The sequence below is a fragment of the Sorex araneus genome, chromosome 10 (genome assembly GCF_027595985.1).
Source record: "Sorex araneus isolate mSorAra2 chromosome 10, mSorAra2.pri, whole genome shotgun sequence".
NCBI classification, from domain to species: Eukaryota; Metazoa; Chordata; class Mammalia; order Eulipotyphla; family Soricidae; genus Sorex; species Sorex araneus.
Window position 1 is genome coordinate 27,229,828 of NC_073311.1, and position 22,667 is coordinate 27,252,494.

The 22,667-nt window shown below is 34.4% G+C and overlaps 1 protein-coding gene across 1 annotated transcript in view; it reads left to right on the forward strand.

The window, feature by feature from the left end:
- Positions 1–22,667, forward strand: part of LRRIQ1 (leucine rich repeats and IQ motif containing 1) — a 213,390-nt gene that overhangs the window by 174,075 nt on the left and 16,648 nt on the right. Inside the window, exons 25-27 of the mRNA XM_055118200.1 lie at positions 7,555–7,678; positions 9,922–9,982; positions 19,206–19,326. Coding sequence (XP_054974175.1) covers positions 7,555–7,678; positions 9,922–9,982; positions 19,206–19,326 — 306 coding nt within the window. The remainder of the gene's footprint in view (positions 1–7,554; positions 7,679–9,921; positions 9,983–19,205; positions 19,327–22,667) is intronic.

A 22,667-nucleotide genomic window follows, 5' to 3' on the forward strand; every position in this document is an offset into this window, starting at 1 on the left:
ACACCCCACCCCTTTTCTAACCCTCCCCCTTCATCTATGGCAGACAAATATTCTTTATTTTTTGGGGCATTATGGTTTGCAATATAGATACTGAGAGGCTATCAGGTTTGGTCCTTTATCTACATTCACAACATATCTCCCATCCCGAACAATTCCTTGAGCCATCATTGACTTAGTGATTCCTTCTCTATTCCAACTGCCTTCCCCCCCTAGCTCATGAGACAGGCTTCCAACTATGGAACAATATCCCTGGCCCTTCTGTCTACTATCCTTGAGTATCAGTCTCAGATTTTGTTATTTTATATTCCACAAATGAGTGCAGTCATGCTATGTGTCTCTCTATTTTTCTCACTTCACTTAGCATAATACTCTCCATGACCATCCACTTATAAGCAAATTCCATAACTTCATCTTTCCTAACAGCTGTGTCGTACTCCGTTTTGTAGATATACCAAAGTTTCTTGGACTGGAGTGATAGCACATCAGGTAGGGCCTTGCACGCAGTGGTTCTCTGTCCCTCTCGGAGAACAAAGCAAGCTACTGAGAGTATCCCACCCTCACTGCAGAGCCTGGCAAGCTACCCGTGATGTATTCAATATGCCAAAAACAGTGTCAACAAGTCTCATAATGGAGACGTTTCTGGTGCCCGCTCGAGCAAATTGATGGACAACAGGACGACAGTGCTACCGTGCTACCAAAGTGTCTTTAACCAGTCATCTGTTCTTAAGCTTTCGGGTTCTTTCCAGATTCTGGTTATTGTGAACAGTGCATGCTGAGATTTTTAACGGAGGTCAAGGAAAAGTGGACTTGAAGAAGAATAAGGTTTAAACGAGATGTTAGAGAAAAACAAGGAATAATGAGGTAAAATCTCAAGCAGAAGTGAAGACCTTTTTGTCTTTCAGGGGCCATTAGAAATTTATAGCATCATTCATCTCCACACAATACAAATGGGCAGGTACAAACAAAGAAAAGTATCCATCATGTACCTAGACCAGACCAGAATGCTAGATATTCCCCACAGGAATCTAGAGAAAACAGACCTTTCAATAAGGAGAAAGTAGGCAATGGAGTATAATAATATTGTAGAGGAATCACAGAGGTACAAACCTGAGAAAGACTCAAGGATTTAACAGTACTCTTGATCTCAGTGTGAAGACTTTTATGTGAAGACTTTCACATAAAGTGCTGTATGTGAGGAAGTCATCTTGCAGTGGACTGAAGTGTAAATTATAGTAAGTATAAAGCCTGAGCTTTAACTACTAGTTCAAGAAATGTATTTGTTTGGGGGAAAAAAGACAAAAATCAGAATAGCTAGAGGGGAATGTAGAACACTATTTTTTTATGAGTCATTAAAATGCAGGACAGGAAAGTCCAAAACAAAGAAATGTTGGAATCTCAATGTAATTGAGGTCATTGGGCTTTTATGGAGAGGTACCTTTTTTATTATGATCTGTGAAATGTGACTTGGAAAATATGTCACCATGTTACCATATAAATGCCATGCCTGTTAACTGGTCTTCGAAATGGAGCCCACAGTGGAATGGACACAGTAGAGAGGAAAAGGAAGAATCACATAATAGTGAAATAACCAGCCAGTGGACTATACCTTGTTTCTGATTAGCTGGTGGTATTTAAGGAATGAGCAGTAAAGGTTGATTTCAGAACATGTCCTTCTATATGTCTTGGGAATTAAGTAGACAAAACAAAACTTGAGTCAGATGATTCAGGGGAAAATAGCTGTGATTATGAAGCTTAGCTGGATATGGAACAGAAGCAAGGTGATTGTTGATTCTCTTTACTGCATGCAATATGAGATAATAATTGATGACCATAAGTTGACTTGCATCAGAAGTCTGCAAAATTCAGGTATGGGGGTTGGGTGAACAGCTTGATGACAAGGACAGGATCTAGTAGACTATTGTTGAATGACAACTGCCAATGCCTAAGGGATTCTAAAAGGAATTCTTTAAGAACACATGAAATTTGTTAGTCCAAAGTTCTTGGGGATGGAAAGTGCAGTTTTAAGAAAAAGGAACTAGTCTGTATACTTGAGTTTAGCAGAGAAAGAAATAAAGATAAATGTGTTTAATAAATAGGAGATGTTTAAACCTTTTTACAAAGGACAATTTAATTTGGCCAAATCTGAGCAGGAGATACAGAACAACAGAGCAGTCAACTTCATGTTTTGCTTGTGTACAACCCTGGGTTTGATTCTGAACATGAAAGGGAAAGGGAAGAGGGACAGAGATGGGGGGAGGGGAGAGACGGAGAGAGGAGGAATTGATCATCAGATTGCTATAAATGAATAAGTGGCTGAAAATTGAAGAAATAGAGACATAAGGTATTAAAGTGATTATATGTGAAGAACTAATCTTCTGTTTTATTTTTATGCAGGCCATACCTGGCAATACTCAGGGATCACACCTGGAGGGACCTAGGGACCCCTATGTGTTGACAGGCTCAAACCGGGTTCAGCTGTATTCAAGGCAAGCAGTGTATCTGCTGTACTCTTACCAGCCCATTAGTTTACTTCTTATGAGTTTACTGAATTGGGAAATAAACCTATACATTTTGATGGGAAATGGTATAATTTAGAAGAAGTTAAATAAATGAATCGCATATGGAAAAAGCAAACTGATGGTCCTTTGTGTTTAGGGTATAAACTAAAAATCTAGTAGAAGAAGGAAGTAAAAAATATTAGACTATTAGACTAGTTGGGGCTGGAACCATAGCACAGCAGGTAGGGCATTTACCTTGCACTCGGCCGACCCGGCTTCGATTCCCAGCATCCCATATGGTCCCCTGAGCACTGCCAGGAGCAATTCATGAGTGCAGAGCCAGGAGTAACCCCTGTGCATGGCCAGGTGTGACCCAAAAAGAAAAAAAAAATAGACTAGTTAAAATGGATGAATGATCATAAATGGTTAATTGAAAATAAAAAGGTAAATATATGGCTTCAGCAAATAACTGGGGATGGCAGAAATATATGATAATTTTCCTATATTTAATAATCATGCTTAATCTAACTACTAGTAGAGACACAAATAAGAACATTTTAAATAATATTTTCTCAAATTAATAACCAGTTTAAGATATATAGTATCCTAGCATCAACCTGATATTACATAACCTCATGTAGTATATAATAAATATGTAAACCTTTTAAAATTACTTGATAATAAGAATTATATTGATCTCTCAGAGATATTTGTAGTTTAAGATATATAATTTGAACCCTATTTGAAAAATAGGTTAATTAGGTAGGATCATTAAGTATCATTAATTTTCTGCACCTCGAAAGATATAGAGACAGCCATGAGTGGGAAAAATTATTTACCCAATAACCATCAGATGAGGGGTCAATATCCAAGATATATAAGGCACTGATAGAACTTTACAAGAATAAAACATCCAATCTCATCAAAAAATGGGGAGAAGAAATAACAGACACTTCCTCAGAGAAGAAATGCAAATGGCCAAAATGCACATTAAAAAATGCTCAACATCATTAATCATCAGGGAGATAAAAATCAAAACAATAATGTGGTATCATCTCGCACTGCAAAGACTGGCACATATCCAAAAGAACAAAAACAATCAGTGCTGGAATGGATGCGGAAAGAAAGGGGCTCTTCTCCATTTTTCATGAAAATCCCAACTGGTGCAGACTTTTGGGGAAAAAAGATGGTCATTCTTAAAAAAACTAGAAACTCAAATCCCATTTGACTCAGTACTGTTAAAGTGGTATTGCTGTGATACCTGTGAGCGCAAATACCCTGTGAGCACAAAAACACAGAGCAGAAATGCTGCTTGCTCTTCTTTGTTCATTGCAGCACTAATCCCATCATCATCATCATCATCATCATCATCATCATCATCATCACATTAATCGTCAATTTTCTTGAGTGGTCTTAGTACCGTCTCCATTCATCCTATCCCTGAGATTTTAGAAGCCTCTTTTTACTCGTCCTTCCTAACGGTGGTGCCACATGGAGGCTCTTTCAGGGTCAGGGAATGAGACCAGCACTAATCCCAATATCCAGAAACTGGAAACAACCAAATTTCCAAGAACAGATGGGTGATTAAAGAAACTATGATACATCTACACAATGTAATACTATGCAACTGTTAGGAAAGATGGAGTCATAAAACTTTCTTATAAGTGAATGGACATGAAGAGTATCATGCTGAAGGTCAGGAGGATAACTGGGGACATTGGTGGCAGGATGGGTGTTGGAACATTTTTTTTACTAAAACCTGGTCATGAACGGCTTTGTAACTGTGAATCTCATGGTAATTCAATTAAAAGACCATCTGTCATTCAATTTTCTCAAGCAGGCACCGATAACATCTCCATTGTGAGACTTGTTGTTACTGTTATTTTTGGCATATCAAATACGCCACGGGTAGCTTGCCAGGTTCTGCCATGAGGGCGGGATACTCTTGGTAGCTTGCTGAGTTCTCTGAGATGGATGGAGGAATTGAACCTGAGTCGGCTGCATGCAAGGCAAATGCCCTACCCACTGTACTATCTCTCCAGCTTACACACATATATATATATATATATATATACAGAAATACATATATATACTGTAACATCATTAAAAATTCTTTATATATATATGGTTTTTGTTTTCATACAATTGTATGTATCCCATATGTTCTATGTTCTTTTATTTCTTTATTGAGATTTTGCAATACTGTTAGTGATACCTATGTACATATATCATCTCAGTCCTACACTTATACAAGACTGCCTACTTCAAATGCTTTCAAAACAGGACTAGTTATTAGTTTTAGTATCACTGTCATCCCATTGTTCATCGACTTGCTTGAGCAGGCGCCAGTAATGTCTCCATTTGTCCCTGTCACATTCAGGGAAATGAGGCCCATTATTGTTATTTGCATATCAAATATGCCATGGGTAACTTGCCAGGCTCTGCTGTGCGAGATTCTGCATTGCTCTCTTCTGAGAATTTTGTTTTTGTCTCTGGATCTTGGCCATTGATGAGATTACACGGCACCGGGGGCATTTTGTGAGTGTGACTGCCAAGCTACTGAAAAACGGGGGATCTGGGTGGAGGAGACCCAGGCCTGATCTGAGCAGGCTTGGAGATCTCAGCCATGGGTTCTGCATACCTAGGTTCTTCTGTCGGTTCCTTCATGGGTGAGGCTTGTCCAAGCATGTGGAGTGGTCTTGAGCATGGCTATGGCTGGGTTCTGGAGGTTTTCAGCTGCCAGGGCTCTGCTTGGGGCAGGAAGAGAAACTCAACCCGCCCTCCTCCAAAGGGGCCCCGGTTCAGACAGCCTGGCATGGGGAATTAGTCTTAGTAACTTAGTTAATAGTCTTAGTTATATGTTCTCTTTTTTTCTAGAACAAATTTATACAGTCCAATGGAAATATCTTCCTAAATAATTTTATTGCTTATATACTCATAAATATTAACACATGATTTTTAATTAAATTACCATGAAATGCACTTTATATATACATATATATATAATTTCAAAATGTCTGAAAATATTGTCCAACCATTGTCTTTGGATAATGATATTTTGTGGAACATGTTTCTATATCTACTTAAATTACTAAAATAAGGGTTTTTTTTTAAAATAGTACTATAACTGGAGCTATAGCACAGCAGGTAGGGCATTTGCCTTGAACGCGGCCAACCTTGGTTCATTTCCTTTGTCCCTCTCGGAGAGCCCAGCAAGCTACTGAGAGTATTCCACCCACACGACAGAGCCTGGCAAGCTACCCATAGTGTATTCGATATGCCAAAGACAGTAATAATAAGTCTTACAATGGAGACATTACTGGTGCCCGCTCAAGCAAATCAATGAACAACAGAATGACAGTGCTACAGTGCAGTGCTATATAAATTGTATTAGACCAGAGAGGCAACGTATGGGTAAGGTAAAGGGCTTGCCTTGCACACAGATGATGTCAGTGATAACTGCCACTTTATATGGTTCCCTGAGCACTACCAGGGATGATCTCTGGGCACGGAGCTTGGAGTATAGCACTGAGAACTGCTCAGTGTAGCTCAAAAAACTGAAAATAAGGGTTTTGTGTAGACAATAGTAAATAGAGAATACCAAGAATCAAAGATGTTTTTGCCAGGGTTTATGATACAAGAAATTAATGAAGCAAGACCAGTGAAGTAGAAAAAGAGTGTAAATAGGCAAATGGTTTCACTATAATCTGCAGGCAGATTGATGTTTCTTGTAAAACTAAAAGGATTTATTAGGCAGCATGACTTGAAACTGATAAGCATCAGTTAAGTAGTCCAGGTCACCGTTATTCTTCCTACATAAGATGCTAAATGCAGACCTTCTGCAAACTTCAAAGAATAAATCTTACTCTCTCCTCAATGACAAGAGTAATCCTAAAATGAGTTAGCACAAACAAGATTGCTTCCTACAGCATTTGAATCGCAATATCTTTAAGTATATTTAGCCAAGTTCACCACTGCCAACTGTTCTGTGTCTTACGCTGAGCTCATGCCAATCTACCAATATGCCTTAGGGTTAAAATGGTTAATATGACTGAGGCCCTTACAGTGAAATCTTTCATCTTTACTGAGGGATTGTTGTTTAGAAGCTTAGCTGTTTTCAGATTTAAAACCTCTTAGGGTTTCAGTGTTACTATAGTGTTGAGAAAAGCTTTTTGAAAGGAATATTTTACAAAGGGACTACACAAGTCAAGGGCACTATTTTACTGTTTTGAAAACAGAAAGATGCAGAAAATGTGTGTGTGTGTAAGGGTGTATGTGTTCTCATATTTGCACATGCTATTTTCTTTGTTTTGTTGGTTTGCTTGAGCTCAAAATGCACTTGTTTTAAAGGAATCTTTGTATATCAAAACTATATAAGGTATCATCTGTATAAGGTATAATCTCAGTAACTTCATTGAGTGCTCACTTATATATATAAAAATATAAGGTATAATCTCAGTAACTTCATTGAGTGCTCACTATTTTCTGTTACCATATTCATTGATCCAGCATTGGGTTTTATCACCCAAGAAAAGTATATAAATTGCTGGGAATCTAATGAAGAGACTGATACTCAGTAACTTGATGCAGCAATGCTAAATCTTCCCTTGGAGTCTTTTTGTTAACTTATCTCTACCCATAAATCCAATTATGAAAAAGGTATTGGTTCATAAATTCAGTGGTTAGTCTTCACATATAAAATAATATAAAGTTCTCTAGCTACTGTGCAGATATTGGCTTAAACTCAGAATAAATGAATTGTGGTCATTTTAGAAGCACTTAATTTTACAACTTAGCAGAATAGAAAGAATATGAAGAAATAAAACATCATAATTTTAGCTTCCTTGAGAATTGGTTCTATTTTTTTTTAACTGAACACTAGAATCTCTTGACTAGTAACAACAACAATTTCAAGGAAATAAAAACATGATAAATGCTTTAGCTATAATAAATTATCTTATTTTTTCTTAATTGTGATGAAAAGTTTAAACTAAAATGAACTATTTATGCAAAGGTTGGTCTGTTAAATAATAAAAGTTCTGTATTTCTTCCTCAGGCAAAGAATTTATCTACAGGGATACCACTGGACATGAAAAAATAGAAAGGAGTAAGGAATATACATATCAATGGCTTCACACACAGGTCAAGGTTCATGAAACTAGTTCCAGAAATATGAAAGGGTGAGGTCATTTTCTTTAAATTAGATTTTTGTAATATAAACGTATCTTGCCAAGTGAAGCCTAGGTTAATTGTGCTAAAACAAACATTACTTTATAGCCAAAGGACAATATAGCATGTTGCCAGGATTTTTTAAAAAATCTTTTCTATAAAATAGATTTAATAACTCTTTACATGTCCATTCTAAAATATTTGAAAACCATTACTGTAATGCTTTAAAGCAGTGCATGGACTATAAAAGTAATAGTTTGTCTTGTATTTTATATTCATTGTATTAATGTTTGTGTTTGAAAATTAAAAATATTATTCAGACCAGATACTATTAGTTTATCAGTCATGTAAATGGTAATTTCCATAATTTTTCATGATGTCTCAATGCTTTAGTTTCTTCTCCTTTATAGTAACTTATCTACCTTACAAGACAGAGGTGAGCACACAAGGGTAAGAATAGCAAACAATTATACCCCATCAACAAACAAGATGATTTGAATTTAATTGTTAACCAGTTATCTTTTGTTATTAATTTATTGTGGTAGTTTGCTCTTCCTGGCATAGATTTGGCTTATGTAAACATAGAGTTTTGGTTTTTCACTATTCTGGACACTAGGTCAAGTTCAAGATCAAACAACAAAGTTCAGTTTCTTGAGAGATCTTTCTCCTTGGCAAATAGAAAAGCCAATCCATATTTTCTTTGGCTCATTGATAGTTATTTTCTCACTGTGTCTACACATGTTCTTATCTTCATCTGTGTCATGTGTCTTAACCTTGTCCTTTAATAAGGATATTAGTCAGCTTCAATAAAGGCACATCTGCATGTCATTTGACAATAATTACCACTTTTTAGGCCCTCTAGGTACCATTTATGGTCACATACTGAAATATTGGGAATTAGAACTCTAACATAAGATGTTTGACAAAACAAAGTTCAGCCCATAACAATGTATTCAAAAGCATTTATGCAAATGATAAAATGAAAGTCTGAAGATAATATTTACATACACTTTGAGGAATTTAATTGTACATATCTAACAATGTTAAATATGTTATTATAAGTATTTTCAAGTATATAAGTAGAGATGAGTTTTGAAAATGTTTCCAATAATTTGTATTAGCAACTCTCCTCAACCAGAGTGTTCACATCCCTCTATTATTGTCCTATGGTCCCTTCCCTTCTGCCCCCACACTTGGTAGGGAAAAACCATTTTCAGTAACAGAATTTCTGAAAAAGCCAAATTTTAGTGTTCTAACTTTAGGCAATAGTTAATTATGTATATTAATGCTACTCATTAAACACACTAGAACTGTTTTAAAATTAGCAAAATGTAAAATATTTTGAATTCTCCATATTGTTGTAAAGTTGAAACAACATGGACAGAACAGGGAGGGGTGATGCTAAGCAAAATAAACCAGAAGGATGATAACAAATACTGATGATCTCACTCATATTTAGAATATAGAGAAGCAAAGCTAAGGAACAAAGGCAAAGAAAAACAAACCCTTGAATTCTGAGAACACAACTCGGGTTACCAGAATGGGGGAAAAGAGAGAGTATTAATGCAACAAAGGGAACCAGAAAATTGTGATGGAGGATGTATTATTACTTCAGTAGTGAGTATGAAGTAATTATATTTATTTTTATAGAGATATGATATTGTGTTCCTCCGTTCCTCTTGGAGAGCCCGGCAAGCTACCGAGAGTATCCCGCCCACACAGCAGAGCCTGGAGAGCTACCAATGTTGTATTCGATATCCCAAAAACAGTAATAACAAGTCTCACGATGGAGACATTACTGGTGCCTGCTCGAGCAAATCTATGAATAACGGGACAACAGTGCTACAGTGCTACAATTTGTTTACCATATTATTACTTGTTTCAGATTTTGTTCTTTGTTGTATATGGTGATATCTATCATAGAAGGATAGTATTAATACTATATAAAAGGTTTAAATTTTATATACATTTAAATTTTAAAATTGTATGGAAAGATGTAAGTTTGTGTGTAATTTTAATGTAGCATAATTTAAGAAAAATATTATGGTGTAATAATTTTACAGCAGTACTATTGATGCGGGCACTATTGTAACTGTGTTACCTAAATTATGATAAAAATACAAATTATAAAAGCAATAAGATATTTTCATTTGGTAACTTACTGTTTTCTACCAAACCTTTCTTTGGCTACTTCTTTAATATTAACCCTCAACGTTTTAATTGTAGCATGATTTTTATTTTCATTCCTCTGCAGAGAACACTTCTTGCCTGAGTTAGATCCAGATATACGCAATGGTGGAAGAGTTCAGCTTGTGGTGAGATATTATATTTAAAGTTATAGAAAAATATACTCAATAACCAGAAATAAGCATCTAAGGTTACTATAATTTTTTAAAACTATATTCTGCTTGTGTAAAAAATTACACGTTATAATGTTTACTTATACAGTGATATTGCTTTAGAATATTTCATATGACAAATTTAAAACATATTTTATTTTAAATTAGATTTATTTGGACATAAAATTTCATGATAAGATCATTTTCCCAAATATTTTGAAAGAGTAGATTTAATAGGGACTGGTACAGTAGTGAGTGTAGGACCCTTGCCTTGCATGTAGCCACATGTGTTTTCCCAGAACACCAGCAGGAATAACCCCCGAGCACAGAACCAGGAGTAAGCCTTGAGCACTGAAGGTGTGCTCCAACCCACCAAAAACACCCAAGAATAATTATCAAAGTACCATCACAATTCAAAAAACACTTGGAAGAATCAAGAATTTATTTTGATCTCAGTCACTCTCTGTAATAGAGTGTAAAGATTTAGACTTTTAAGAAAATCCAAGATCTTAATATGATGACTAGATTTCAAGGCATTAGACATTAACTAATGTCTAGTTAATGTCTAATGCCTTGAGAAAAAGCAATATTACCTATAATTGCAGTACCTCTAAAAGTGAATGAGTAAAACAATAAAAGAGAGAACTTATGTTTATCTCCTCCCATGGTCACAACAAATCTAAACCAAGACCTAGGTTTAAGCTATAGAGAAGCTGAAACACAACTAAAAAGTCTTCAGCATGCTGTTGGAGTAATGCATCTAGGCATATTGGAGACAGAGATCTTCTCATCAAGAAAGAGAGCAATGAAGAGCGTATTTCTGAGGAGTAGACCTTTATCTTAGACATCTAGGCGAGTATATATGGATGGTGCCAAACACTCTGCACGCCAACCATGCAATCATATAGTAAAACACTGGAACAGAAGTCAAGAAACTATAATATATGAAGCTGGAGAATCTTTCAGACCCCACCTTGACAACCTCTACCCAACTTGCTGGTAACACTGTTAGCGGTTGCTCTATCTGATCTCACTATCCGGAGTGGTAGACCCTGAGTGTGATTACCTAAAAGGATCTCCCTATCAAAAGAATCTTCTCCTGGTAAACCAATAGACTCTTTCCCTGACTGTCCATATCTTACTGTTTTCAAGAATGCTGTATCTTTAGAGTAGAAAGCACCATGTGGACTACCGGAAGCAGAGCCAGTTAGGTAGAACGTTGCAATCGCCATCAGTCTCAGAGGGCAAGTTTTTTTACAACCTGGATCTAGAGACCTAATTCAGTTTAAAACTACATGAGTTTCCTCACCTACTATTCAGTTCCGTGGGCATTGCCATTGCTAGAAACTGGTGCCTTTGAACTTCCTTTGTGACCTAGGTTCTCTTAATCTTGGGATATGGCTGCTGCTGGGCACTTCTGACATTTATTTTATATGTTATAAAATTGCATTTAAGATTTCATTAGTATTATTTTGGGATCTATAGTGTACCACATCTGGTTGCTTCCAAGGCCCTTTAGAACTTGACATAAAGATGTCTCACAGTCCTCTCTATCTGGAACACCTGGTTACCACACAGATCACTTGAATTTAGACCCCGAAAACAGTCAGGATCCACAGGGAACTACGCATAGGTGAAAGATGCACATGTTATCAGTCTTGTGAACATGAATAGAGCAAGACAACAGACTGAAAAGAACTCTTATTACATCAAAGAAATGTAATGTATTTGGAGAAGACTTGAAAACACTTATGCTAATGATGTATATTGAGATAATATCACTGTTTTAACAAAGTATGAAAACATTTAAACAAAAATCATGGAGCTGACTACAGTAATCATGGTATATGGGACTCAATAACAGAATATGAAAACTGAATCAGTGAGTTCAAAGTAAATTAGAAACCAGAAAAATAGCCAAAAAAATAATTAAGAACAATGAAGGTAGTGTAAGAATTATATAGGACATGGGGCTGGAGTGATAGCGCAGCGTGTAGGGCGCTTGCCTTGCATCCAACCGATCCGGGTTCGAATCCCAGCTTCCCATATGGTCTGCTGAGCACCGCCAGGAGTGATTCCTGACTACATGAGCCAGGAGTGACCCCTGTGCGTCGCCGCATGTGACCCCCCCCAAATAATAATAATTATAATAAAAAAAAGAATTATATAGGACAGCATGAAAAGGAACAATATTCACATTGTTGGTAGTTCCATAATGGGGAAAGACACAGAGAAAAGGGTAGAATTCTTATTTATAAAATTTGAAGAACAGAGTCAGTTCTTTCAATTTGAGAATTTTTGATTAAGATATGTTTCTTTTCTAAAATTTATATTTGGTTATCACTGAAACACATTTATATTTATATTTATATATCATATTCACATGCTATTATATTTCCATTTCTTCATTGAATGTATTTATAATAGATGTTATACTTTAATTTTGGCTTTAATCACAATTATTCTATATTGATTTGCTCATCTTTTGAGAAAGGGTCATGTTATCTTAATTTTTAGTTATATAATTTTGGATTGTATCCCAGATAGTTTATGTGTTATATTCTAGATAGCTTGTTCTCTTGTTCCTCTGAGTAAAAAGAAGACTATATAGTTATATATGACCTGCTTTTCATTGGTGACTGTTAATAGTAAAAAATGTTTTTAATTTCTTTGCAATTTATGACTGACATTTATTTTACATGTTATGAAATTGCATTTAAGATTTCATTAATATTATTTTGGGATCTATAGTGATGTTGATTTTCCCACTCTTTGGTTATAGCATGTACATTTTTTATTTGATAACCGAGTCTCAGGGTTTTATTAATTTAATTTTCAAGAATGAGTCGCTGTAAAAATAAGAAACAGTCATCCAAAGAGTAAAATATGAGTGATTTAGACAATAACTAACCTGATATTCTGTAAGATTAATGATCTATAATTAACCTATATTTCTTATGAGTCTATATTGTACTACTAATAAATATCTGACAAATATCTAACTGTGACAAAGGTCTTCCTTTCCATAATGAAAAGGTATAACAATATAAAATAAGATAAATGGTAATAGAATGAAACATTTTTGGTTTGTTTTTGTGTCTGTTTTCATGATAGAAGACACAGCAAGAGTTCTAGAGCATTGATTAAAAAGATAATGTGTTCAATAAAGACCCATAGTAAAAATCTTGTAGTGTGGAGAAATGTATTAGAGAACAGAAGGTAGATGATTTCCCAACTAAAAACAAATTATAACTATGGGGGAAATGAGGGAGTGGAAGGTGGGTAATATAACTCTTACTTCTTTAAGATCCACAGAGGCTTAAGAATAACACTCAATAAAAGGATAGACAATTGTGAATCAACAGTGAGTACATTTTAATTAGAGACAGATGTATATTTAAATGATCTCATAATTTATGGACTTTAAAAATGTATAAAAAATGAACTCTGTCTGGACTTTAAAGAGAGAAAATGAATTGGAATATAGTCTACAAAGGCAGTGTACTTAGATCGGCAACTAACATCAAACCAGAATTAATGCATATAAAATACATTGAGTTACTAATAATAAAAATAAATACAAATACAATACAAATAAATACAATCATATAGAATAAACTTTCAAGAGTGAGTAAAGAATAAGATAATCAAGCAAGTGCTAGGCTTTATAGACTAATGTTCCTTTCAGAACATTATTAAAGGTATCATGTAGCACTGGAGCACTGGAGCACTGTCGTCCCCTTGTTCATCAATTTGCTTGAACGGCACCAGTAACGTCTGCATTGTGAGACTTGTTACTGTTTTGGGCAAACTGAATATGCCACAGGTAGCTTGTTAGGCTCTGCCATGCGGGCAGAATATTCTTGGTAGCTTGCCGGATTTTCCAAGAGGGATGGAGGAATTGACCCCGGGTCGGCTGCGTGCAAGGCAAATGCCCTACCCGCTGTGCTATGGACTGTATATAATATGTATAATAGTAGTTAAGTAAAATAATAATAGTTAAGTAAAACCCAAAATTTTTAAAAACTCAAAATGAAATACATAAAACCACTGATGCAGTAATATCCTTGCAATTTATCATTGAATAACTGTGTGAAGAAGCAAATAGTACAATTTTCATCACAAAAACTGATAGATTAAACTATATTAAATTAGATATTCCTTTCTAAATAATAAAATTAACAGGAAAGGTTGACATATTTCAAATATGAACAAATTAACTTCAGTGCTAAAACTAACAATAGATTTATATAAAAATATTAAAAACTAGATTTTAACATAAACTTTCATATAACTCAATAATAGCAGAAAAAATAGCTATGAACTTTACAAAAATACATATAAATGTACACATGTATATGAAGAGCTTTCAAATATATAAACTGAAGAAAAGATTAAGAAGTCATATGATTATTTTCAAAACTAGAAAAATGCTCATTCAAAATGCTGCCAACAATGTGGAAACACACACAACAGGGAAAGTAGAGAAAGTAAGTTCATTCTGAAAAAACTATCAGTGTTTATTAAAGTAGGTATTTGTATGAACTATTGCCTTCAGGTTTGTTGTTGGGGGGCAAGAGAACTCAGTTAACCATTGAAAAGGTCTGTCAGTGGGGCTGGAGCAATAGCACAGCAGGTAGGGTGTTTGCCTTGCACGTGGCCAACCCGGGTTCGAATCCCAGCATCCCATATGGTCCCCCGAGCACCGCTAGGAGTAATTCCTGAGTGCATGAGCCAGGAGTAACCCCTGTGCATCACTGGGTGTGACCTAAAAACCAAAAAAAATAAAAGGTCTGTCAGTAGATAAATAGCAGAATGTTGATAGTCATGTTAATTTTTCAGAGCTAGAGACAATTTACATATTCATCATTAAGGAAATTATTAAGAAAAATGAGCTGGAGCGATAGCACAGCGGTTGGGCATTTGCCTTTCATGCAGCCGACCCGAGTTCTATTCCTCTGCCCCTCTCGGAGAGCCCGGCAATCTACCGAGAGTATGGAGCCCACTCGGCAGAGCCTGGCAAGCTACCCGTGCGTATTGGATATGCCAAAAAGAGTAACAATAAGTCTCTCAATGAGAGTCATTACTGGTGCCCGCTCGAACAAATCGATGAGCAATGGGATGACAGTGATGATAGTGATGACTAAGAAAAGTAATAGGATATACAGTATTAAATGCAATGCTCATCACACATTCAAAAAATATGTATTTATGTCTTTGGGCACCACCAAGAATGTTCACTGAACGCAGAGCCAGGATTTAGCCCTGTGCACCACTGGGTGGGAATAAAAACAGAAAAAACTAAACTGAAAATTCAGTGTTTTGAGGATGAGTGAATGAATTGTGATATTTTTTTGTCGTAATTACTGAAGCATGAATAGAAATGTATGCTGATGCACATGTCAACGAGTATAAATGCCAAAAACACTATAGGAACAGATAGATTATCCAAGGGGTTACCGAACAGCCTTTGCATGTAGGAGACCCAGATGCTCTTTCCTGGGCCACTTGGTCTCCTGTGTAGCACTGAGAGTGTCCCATGAGCACTGAGCCTAGAGTAGCTCCTGAACATTCTGGAGTATGGACCCCAAATCTTATAGTTGAAAAATAGAAAAATAAAAAATACCTTAAAGTAAATAATTCAGATACAAAAGTTTCATATTATTTTATTTATATAAGTTCAAAAGAAGAAAAATAGCCTATTAAATGATGAATGGAATTTAAACAGTAGTTTCTTCTTCTGATGAACTTCTAATGAAAGTACAAAAAAAATTGATAGTTATGTCAGTCTGGGTTTCCCAGAGAAGTTTTATATATGTGTTTATATATATGCATATATATATTCATTTAATAGGTCAACATACAGGTGTACAGAGAGAGAGGGCAAAGACACATTTGCATACAATTGATTTATTGCATATAATTTGAGATTATCTTTTATAAATATTATAATCTGTTACATTATTTAATACAATAAATTGGCCCATGTATTTGATTTTAGAAACTCGGCCTCATGATCTGCAGATATGTCTCATGATTTTGCAAACTCTAGAGACTTATATGCTATAGGTCTTGTCTGAAACTGAAGGTTTCATAACCAAGAGAGCCAAAAGTGTAAATTCTAGTACAAGTACATAGATAGCACTGAGAATCAAAGTATATAACTTTGATTATATATATAACTGAAGATATAAATTTCAGTCTTAATCCAGAAGTCTGCTAGTTTTATATAAATTCCAGATTAAACACAGAAGGCCTCAATCAGTCAGACAGAAGAGAAAAATACTCCCTTTTTTGACTTTTTTGACCTATTCACATCTTCAGTTTATTATATAATGCACATCTGCTTTGGGAGGTACTATCTGGTCTATTTAGTTCTTATTCAAATTCCATTGCTCAGAAAAACCCCTGAGTAATTCCCAGAATAACATTGACCCAAGTATCACCCAATGGTCTAGATCACCATCACAAGGTCACCAAAATATTAATGATCACAAGGGTCATTTAAAAAAACAATTTAAGTAAAATGTATAACTAAATAAGGCACTTGGATATATATATTTTAATAAAGCACATACCCAAATGCTAAATAAGATATAAATAATTGATGGAAGATGATAAACTTCATTGATTACTAACAGCATACACCTATTAGCATGATTAAAATAAGATACTGATGGCATCCAGTATGACAAATATATGGAACAGTTCAGGCATTAAAATATGGCTCCTAAAAATGACACAATAAAAAAAGTTAATTTATTGTATAGTTAAACAAAAAAGTATAGGATCCAGTAATTCTGCTCCTGAGATATTTAACCAAAAACCTGCACATGTATAACTTACAGCAGTTATTTATAGTAGCCAAGCTTGAGAAACCCAAATGTTACTCAATTTAATAAAGAAATAATGGTATTTGCATACAATTGATATATAATAAAATGAATAAAAATTAACCAAGAATAATCTCATATTGCATAAAAGGACAGATGTACGTAAAAGTGAAAAAGGATAATTTCAAAGATCAATGCTATATATATTGATTTTACATCTCAAAATTAATAATGTGATAGAGAAATTATTAGTGGTTGCTGGTTTTCAGGAAAAGGATCTGGAGGGTGTGACTGTAAAGGCAACGAAGGAAGATTCTGATATAAAATGAAATATCTGTGTGCTGATTACTTTTTACATGAACCATACAAGTGACAAGATGTTATAAATGAATAAGCAAATAAATTGAATAGCACATGTGAAGACTGATGAACTCTCAATAAGGCAACTTGGTTCAGTAATAAATAATGTTGTCCCAGTTTCAGTTTTCTTACTATTATTCATTGTACTAGAACAAGCTGTTTGAAGGGTATACAAGAAATTTTCAACAAAAATTTACAATTTCTATGGAAACTTTAGGTTAGAATAAAACATTTGAATTTGATTGAATTTTAATATTTGTCCATTGTTATAAATTATAGCAATGTTAAGATTTTTTTGAATGATTTCCATTAGAAAACGTGATGGTGCAGTGATAGTAATCTATTGTTTAAAGTACTACGTGTAATTTAGATTTTGCAACTAAATATAAAACTACTTTTAATAACTCATACATTTTTAAATAATGATCTAGTACATTCATATTCATCACTGCCATCACTGCCATCCCGTTGCTCATCAATTTGCTCGAGCAGACACCAGTAACATCTCCGTTGTTAAGACTTGATGTTAGTGTTTTTGGCATCGAATACGCCACAGGTAGCTTGCCAGGCTCTGCTGTGCGGGTGAGATACTCTTGGTAGCTTGCCAGGCTCTCTGAGAGGGATGGGGGAATCAAACCCAGGTTGGCCGCATGCAAGGTGAATGCCCTACCCACTGTGCTATCGCCCTATCCCACGTTCATATATATGCATTAATTTTGAAATCATTTGTATATTAGTCCAACAATTAAAATGCATGAACTAAATATAAATCTCACAGATTTAATTTATAATGACAAAAGCAAGTTGAAGAAAAAGATGCCAGTTTTGAAAATAATGTAAAACTTTTAATGTGCACATGAAGATATGCCATAGGATGCTGTAATTAAATTTTATTTCAATATTTCATTTCTCATGTAAATATGTGTGCAAATTTAAATGATAATTGTTTTCCTGCGTGCTGTTTAGTATGTCTTCTAAAAACACAAAATTCAAGAGCTTAACATTCTTGTGTAACTTAAACAATAAAATCTTGTTTCTGAGAGACAGGAAAAAGCATAAGAAAGAGATATTCTCTATTAAATGAGAGAAATTCTCTGTTTGAGGTTCGTCTGGTGGTGCTCAGGGCTTACTCTTAGACCTCTGCTCTTGTTCAAATATGGTAGGTTTGAGGTCCACATAAGGTTCCAGGGATCAAATTCAGGTCAGCAGAATGCTAGGCAAATTTCTAACCCACTAAATTATCTCTCTGACCTCTAGAAATTCCCTCTTACTAATTGTTAGCTGGGAAGGAGGATATATAGGAGAGGAGCAAAGATCTAAATTTGAAAGAGAATGATCTTTCGATTCTGGTTTCATGAGATTTTATAGCTCATCATATGGGGGCAACTTTTTAACCACAGTGATCGTTTTGTGGTTTTATTTTGCTGTATTTAAATTTTTTCACATAAACATGTACAAATTACTCCCAAATTAGACTTAATGCATAATATTTTCATATTAATAGCATTTGTAATGAGAATGTAAGGATCGTTTGTGGCTTTGCCTACATATACATGAGAACCAAAGGGATTACAGGGAACTTTATTGAAAGAGCTAATACTTATAAGTGGTAAAATATAAATATTGCAGAAAATAATACAATATGACATTTCTAACATTCAATTAAGAATTAAATCATATACATAGTAAGTAAGTAATGTTAAGCTGTTTAAACTTTCATCCGTTGCCTTTAAGATTGATTTTCATCAAAATTACTATACTAAAATGTTTTCTTTTGTTGTACAGACTCAAATAGCAAACCTCAATTTTAAAATCGTCTCTTATTTGCAAAAAATGCTTTGACATAGTGCATTTGTTCTGCCTAGGCAGCAATAAAGGATTGTGGTATCATTTTGAAGAAGGTTGTTTGACAGAGCCTGTTTGTTTATTTGGGGTAATGTGAGCTGTATTCAGAAAATGCCATATTTTGTTTCATGATTGTATACATTCTCTCCTATTGCTCCCAGGCAAGACTTGTAAGCAGAGAAGACACGGATTTAGACCTTTTTTCCATGACCAGTGGAAGTGCTTTGTCTGTGAAGAGAGAAAAAAAAAATCAGGCACACAGACACTCAGCAGGATCTTCAAGTAAGTTGTGGTTTCCTTCAGAATTAATTTAGAAATCACAAATGAATTGATGCAACCTAATGCCAACAAGCATACTTTTACAGATAGGGGGTAAGATGCCAGCAACCAGAACTGCCCCCAAAAGTGTATTTGAATTTTTTCTGTCTTTAAATGCTGTCTTTTATATCAACAAAATTAAATTATTTCTAAAATTAACAGCATCAGTTTAATTGTATTCTGTGACTATAACCACTGACCCCCACCACACCTCCCCATGGATCATACTGAATTCTTTAATTGTTCAGTTAAAAGAATTTTTTATACTAATTGTAAGAAACTGTACTTCTGTACCAAAGTAGTGTATTTTGTCCTTTTGTCATTGGTTTATTAGTTATTTTAGGCAAAGTTAAATTGTTAAGGAACTTTTTTTAAAGTATCAGATTATCAGATAATAAGACTATTGTCTAAACCCTGCTTAAAAAACATTTTGGTGAATAAATGATCATTTGCATTTATAAATGCCAATTTTTATATTTGTAAATCTGTTTACATATTACATTTTAGTTAGGGAGAAAATTATTTTTAAACACTATGTATATATCTATATATATAAAACTTCAGTAATTGCATTGCACTTATTAACTCTTTAAAGAATAAATGTTTTATAAATCAGTATATAATGTTTAATTTTTTGTACACTTCATTTAACATAAGTCCTTCAAGTTTTTTAATTGTTGTAAAATATGGTATGTTAATATAAGTGATGCTTTATTTGAAAGCATTTTGTTCAGTTTCCTAAAATATAGTTAATTTCATAACCATACATATTAATTTATGTTTTATTATACTGTTGTATTAACAAAGGTTATTATATATTGATAATGAATGATATATACTAGATCAAAATTTGAGTGAATATATGTGAAAAGTTCAGTTATCTATATAAAAACTTCAAAATGATTGGTAGCTAGCATTATGAATTCCTGTCATTTAATTCATTAATATAAGTAAGTATGATTCACTAAATCTTAATTTATTTTAAAAAGATAATTTTTATGTGTTTAATAAAAAATATTTCTCAGAGGCCAGAGTGATATTACTGGAGGTAAGGCATTTGCTTTGCACTTGGCTAACCCAGATTAAATTTCTGTTCCCCATATGACTTCCCCCACACTACCAGGGGTGATCTCTAAGCATAGAACCAGGAGTAAGCCTTGATCATCTCTGGATGTGGCTCCCTAAACAAAAACAAAAACAGAAGAAAATATCTGTCTTAAGAGGTCTTAGAATACTTGTGTTTCTTCCTGTGGTTATAGAACCTGATCGCTGAAAGGTTTCTCTTGTCAATACAGCTAAGAGCTGGAGGGTGTGGGGTGGGGGTAAACTCAATGTTGAAACAGATGCCTTACATGCATCAGGCCCTGGATTTAATCCCTGGCACAACATACACACACAATTCAAATTAAAATTCTATATATTAACTGAGGTATAATATGCATATAATATGAATTTTCTGCATTAATAACATTATTTCAATATTCAAAACAATGTTACCTATACATTTAGGAAAATCAAAATCAATCTTAGCCACACATAATATGAATTTTGGTATGCCATTTTAGACATTGTCTATTAAAAACATTTTGGATAAATGCAGATATAAAAACAACAATGACAGAATCTATTCAATGTTACTACAGAATATATGAGTTTCTGCTTATGATGCTGGGAAGATAGTATAGGGGATTAAGACACTTGTAAAGTTTCTGTCCATAATGTGTCTCTGAATGTAAAAACATAAATAACTCAATAATCAATTATCTTAAAATCACAAGTTTCATCTTTCACTTACATGTCTTTGAGTTGCAAATCTTAAAATATATATGCTTTAGAGCTTCTTTCTTAACTGCCCCTAAGAAACTGAAATAAGGCAATTTTTCTCTGTAATTCCAATTAGTTGACCAAAACTGACATTATTACAAACATTACTGGCAACTAAATCTGTTCACTAAGTAACAATTTAAAATAGACCAATTAATAAAAATATTTGTACTAAATAACAAATTATTATAAATAAAATACTATCTACTCAATTAACCAGATTTCTCATTTACTATAACATAAAAAGATAGTGTAAATTCTAACATCATGTTTCCTGAATTGAACCAGCAGTTTAATTTCCTCATTCCTAAAAAGGAAGTTATAATCAATTTTCTACCATAAAAGTTTGTCAGTAGGGGGTCAGAGTGATATTACAGTGGGGAAGGTGCTTGCTTGCCTTGTACACAGCTTACCCACACTGCATATTGGTCCCTCAAACCACTCCTGGAGTGATCCCTGAGCACAGAGCCAAAAGAAAGCTTTGAGCACTGTGAGACAACACACCCAAAATAGTTTCTTGGAGGCTGGAGAGAGAGAGGTTCAGTCACTGGCTTTGCAAACAGCTGTTTCTGGTTTAAGGGTTTAGATCCCCTACATCCATGGTCCCCTACAGAACTCTCTTAACCTTCAAACTTCTTGGATCTTTGCCCTACATGGCCCTGAGCCAACCACTTAAGCTTTGGTATATAGAAAAATCTTTTACCTCTTTGCTATTGTTTAAAAAAATTCACACCTTATTAAAGTATTTATTAAAGCTTTCAAGCTATATCTAGGGTGGTTTATTTTATAGTGGTAGCTATAAAGCTCTTTGGGCCTTTCAATTTTCCCAAGTATTTCTCTTTCCCTATTCCTATAATATTTGTAGCATATATTCTCTATAATCTAACCTAAAATTTCACTGTTACAATACCTTAAGTTGTGTGACATTGGTTAAGTCTTTTTAATCTATAAGAATGAGTTCACAAAAATTGGAATAATAGTTTATCTTAGAGGATTAGAGATGAAGAGTAAAAATATTTACGTGTAAATACATGATGTGTTGCCTAGTATATATTAATGACTTAATTATTATATATTATTATATATATTTTATTTTGGTCATCGTGTAATTTAAAAATTACTCTGAAGAGGACTTTATCACTTCCTCTATGTAACAAATACCAGCATCAGCATCTTTTATTCTATTTTTCATGGGTTAGGAGTTGGGTCACATCCAGGTGCTCAGAAGACCATGTGGGGTCAGTTAGCAGACATGGCTAGGGTAGGGCACATGCAAGGCAAGCACTTTAACCCACTACTATCTTCCCAGACATTCTTGGTTCTTTCATGCCAGCTTTCTTAAGCAATTATGTTTTCTCTTAGAGGATTTTCTACATTTTCTCTCCCATCTCTTAAGAGACTCTAAGAGCGTTCACATTTTTACTCAAAATCTGCCATTTGTACAAGGAAAATACCAAGAGATCTACTTATTCAGGCAGTAA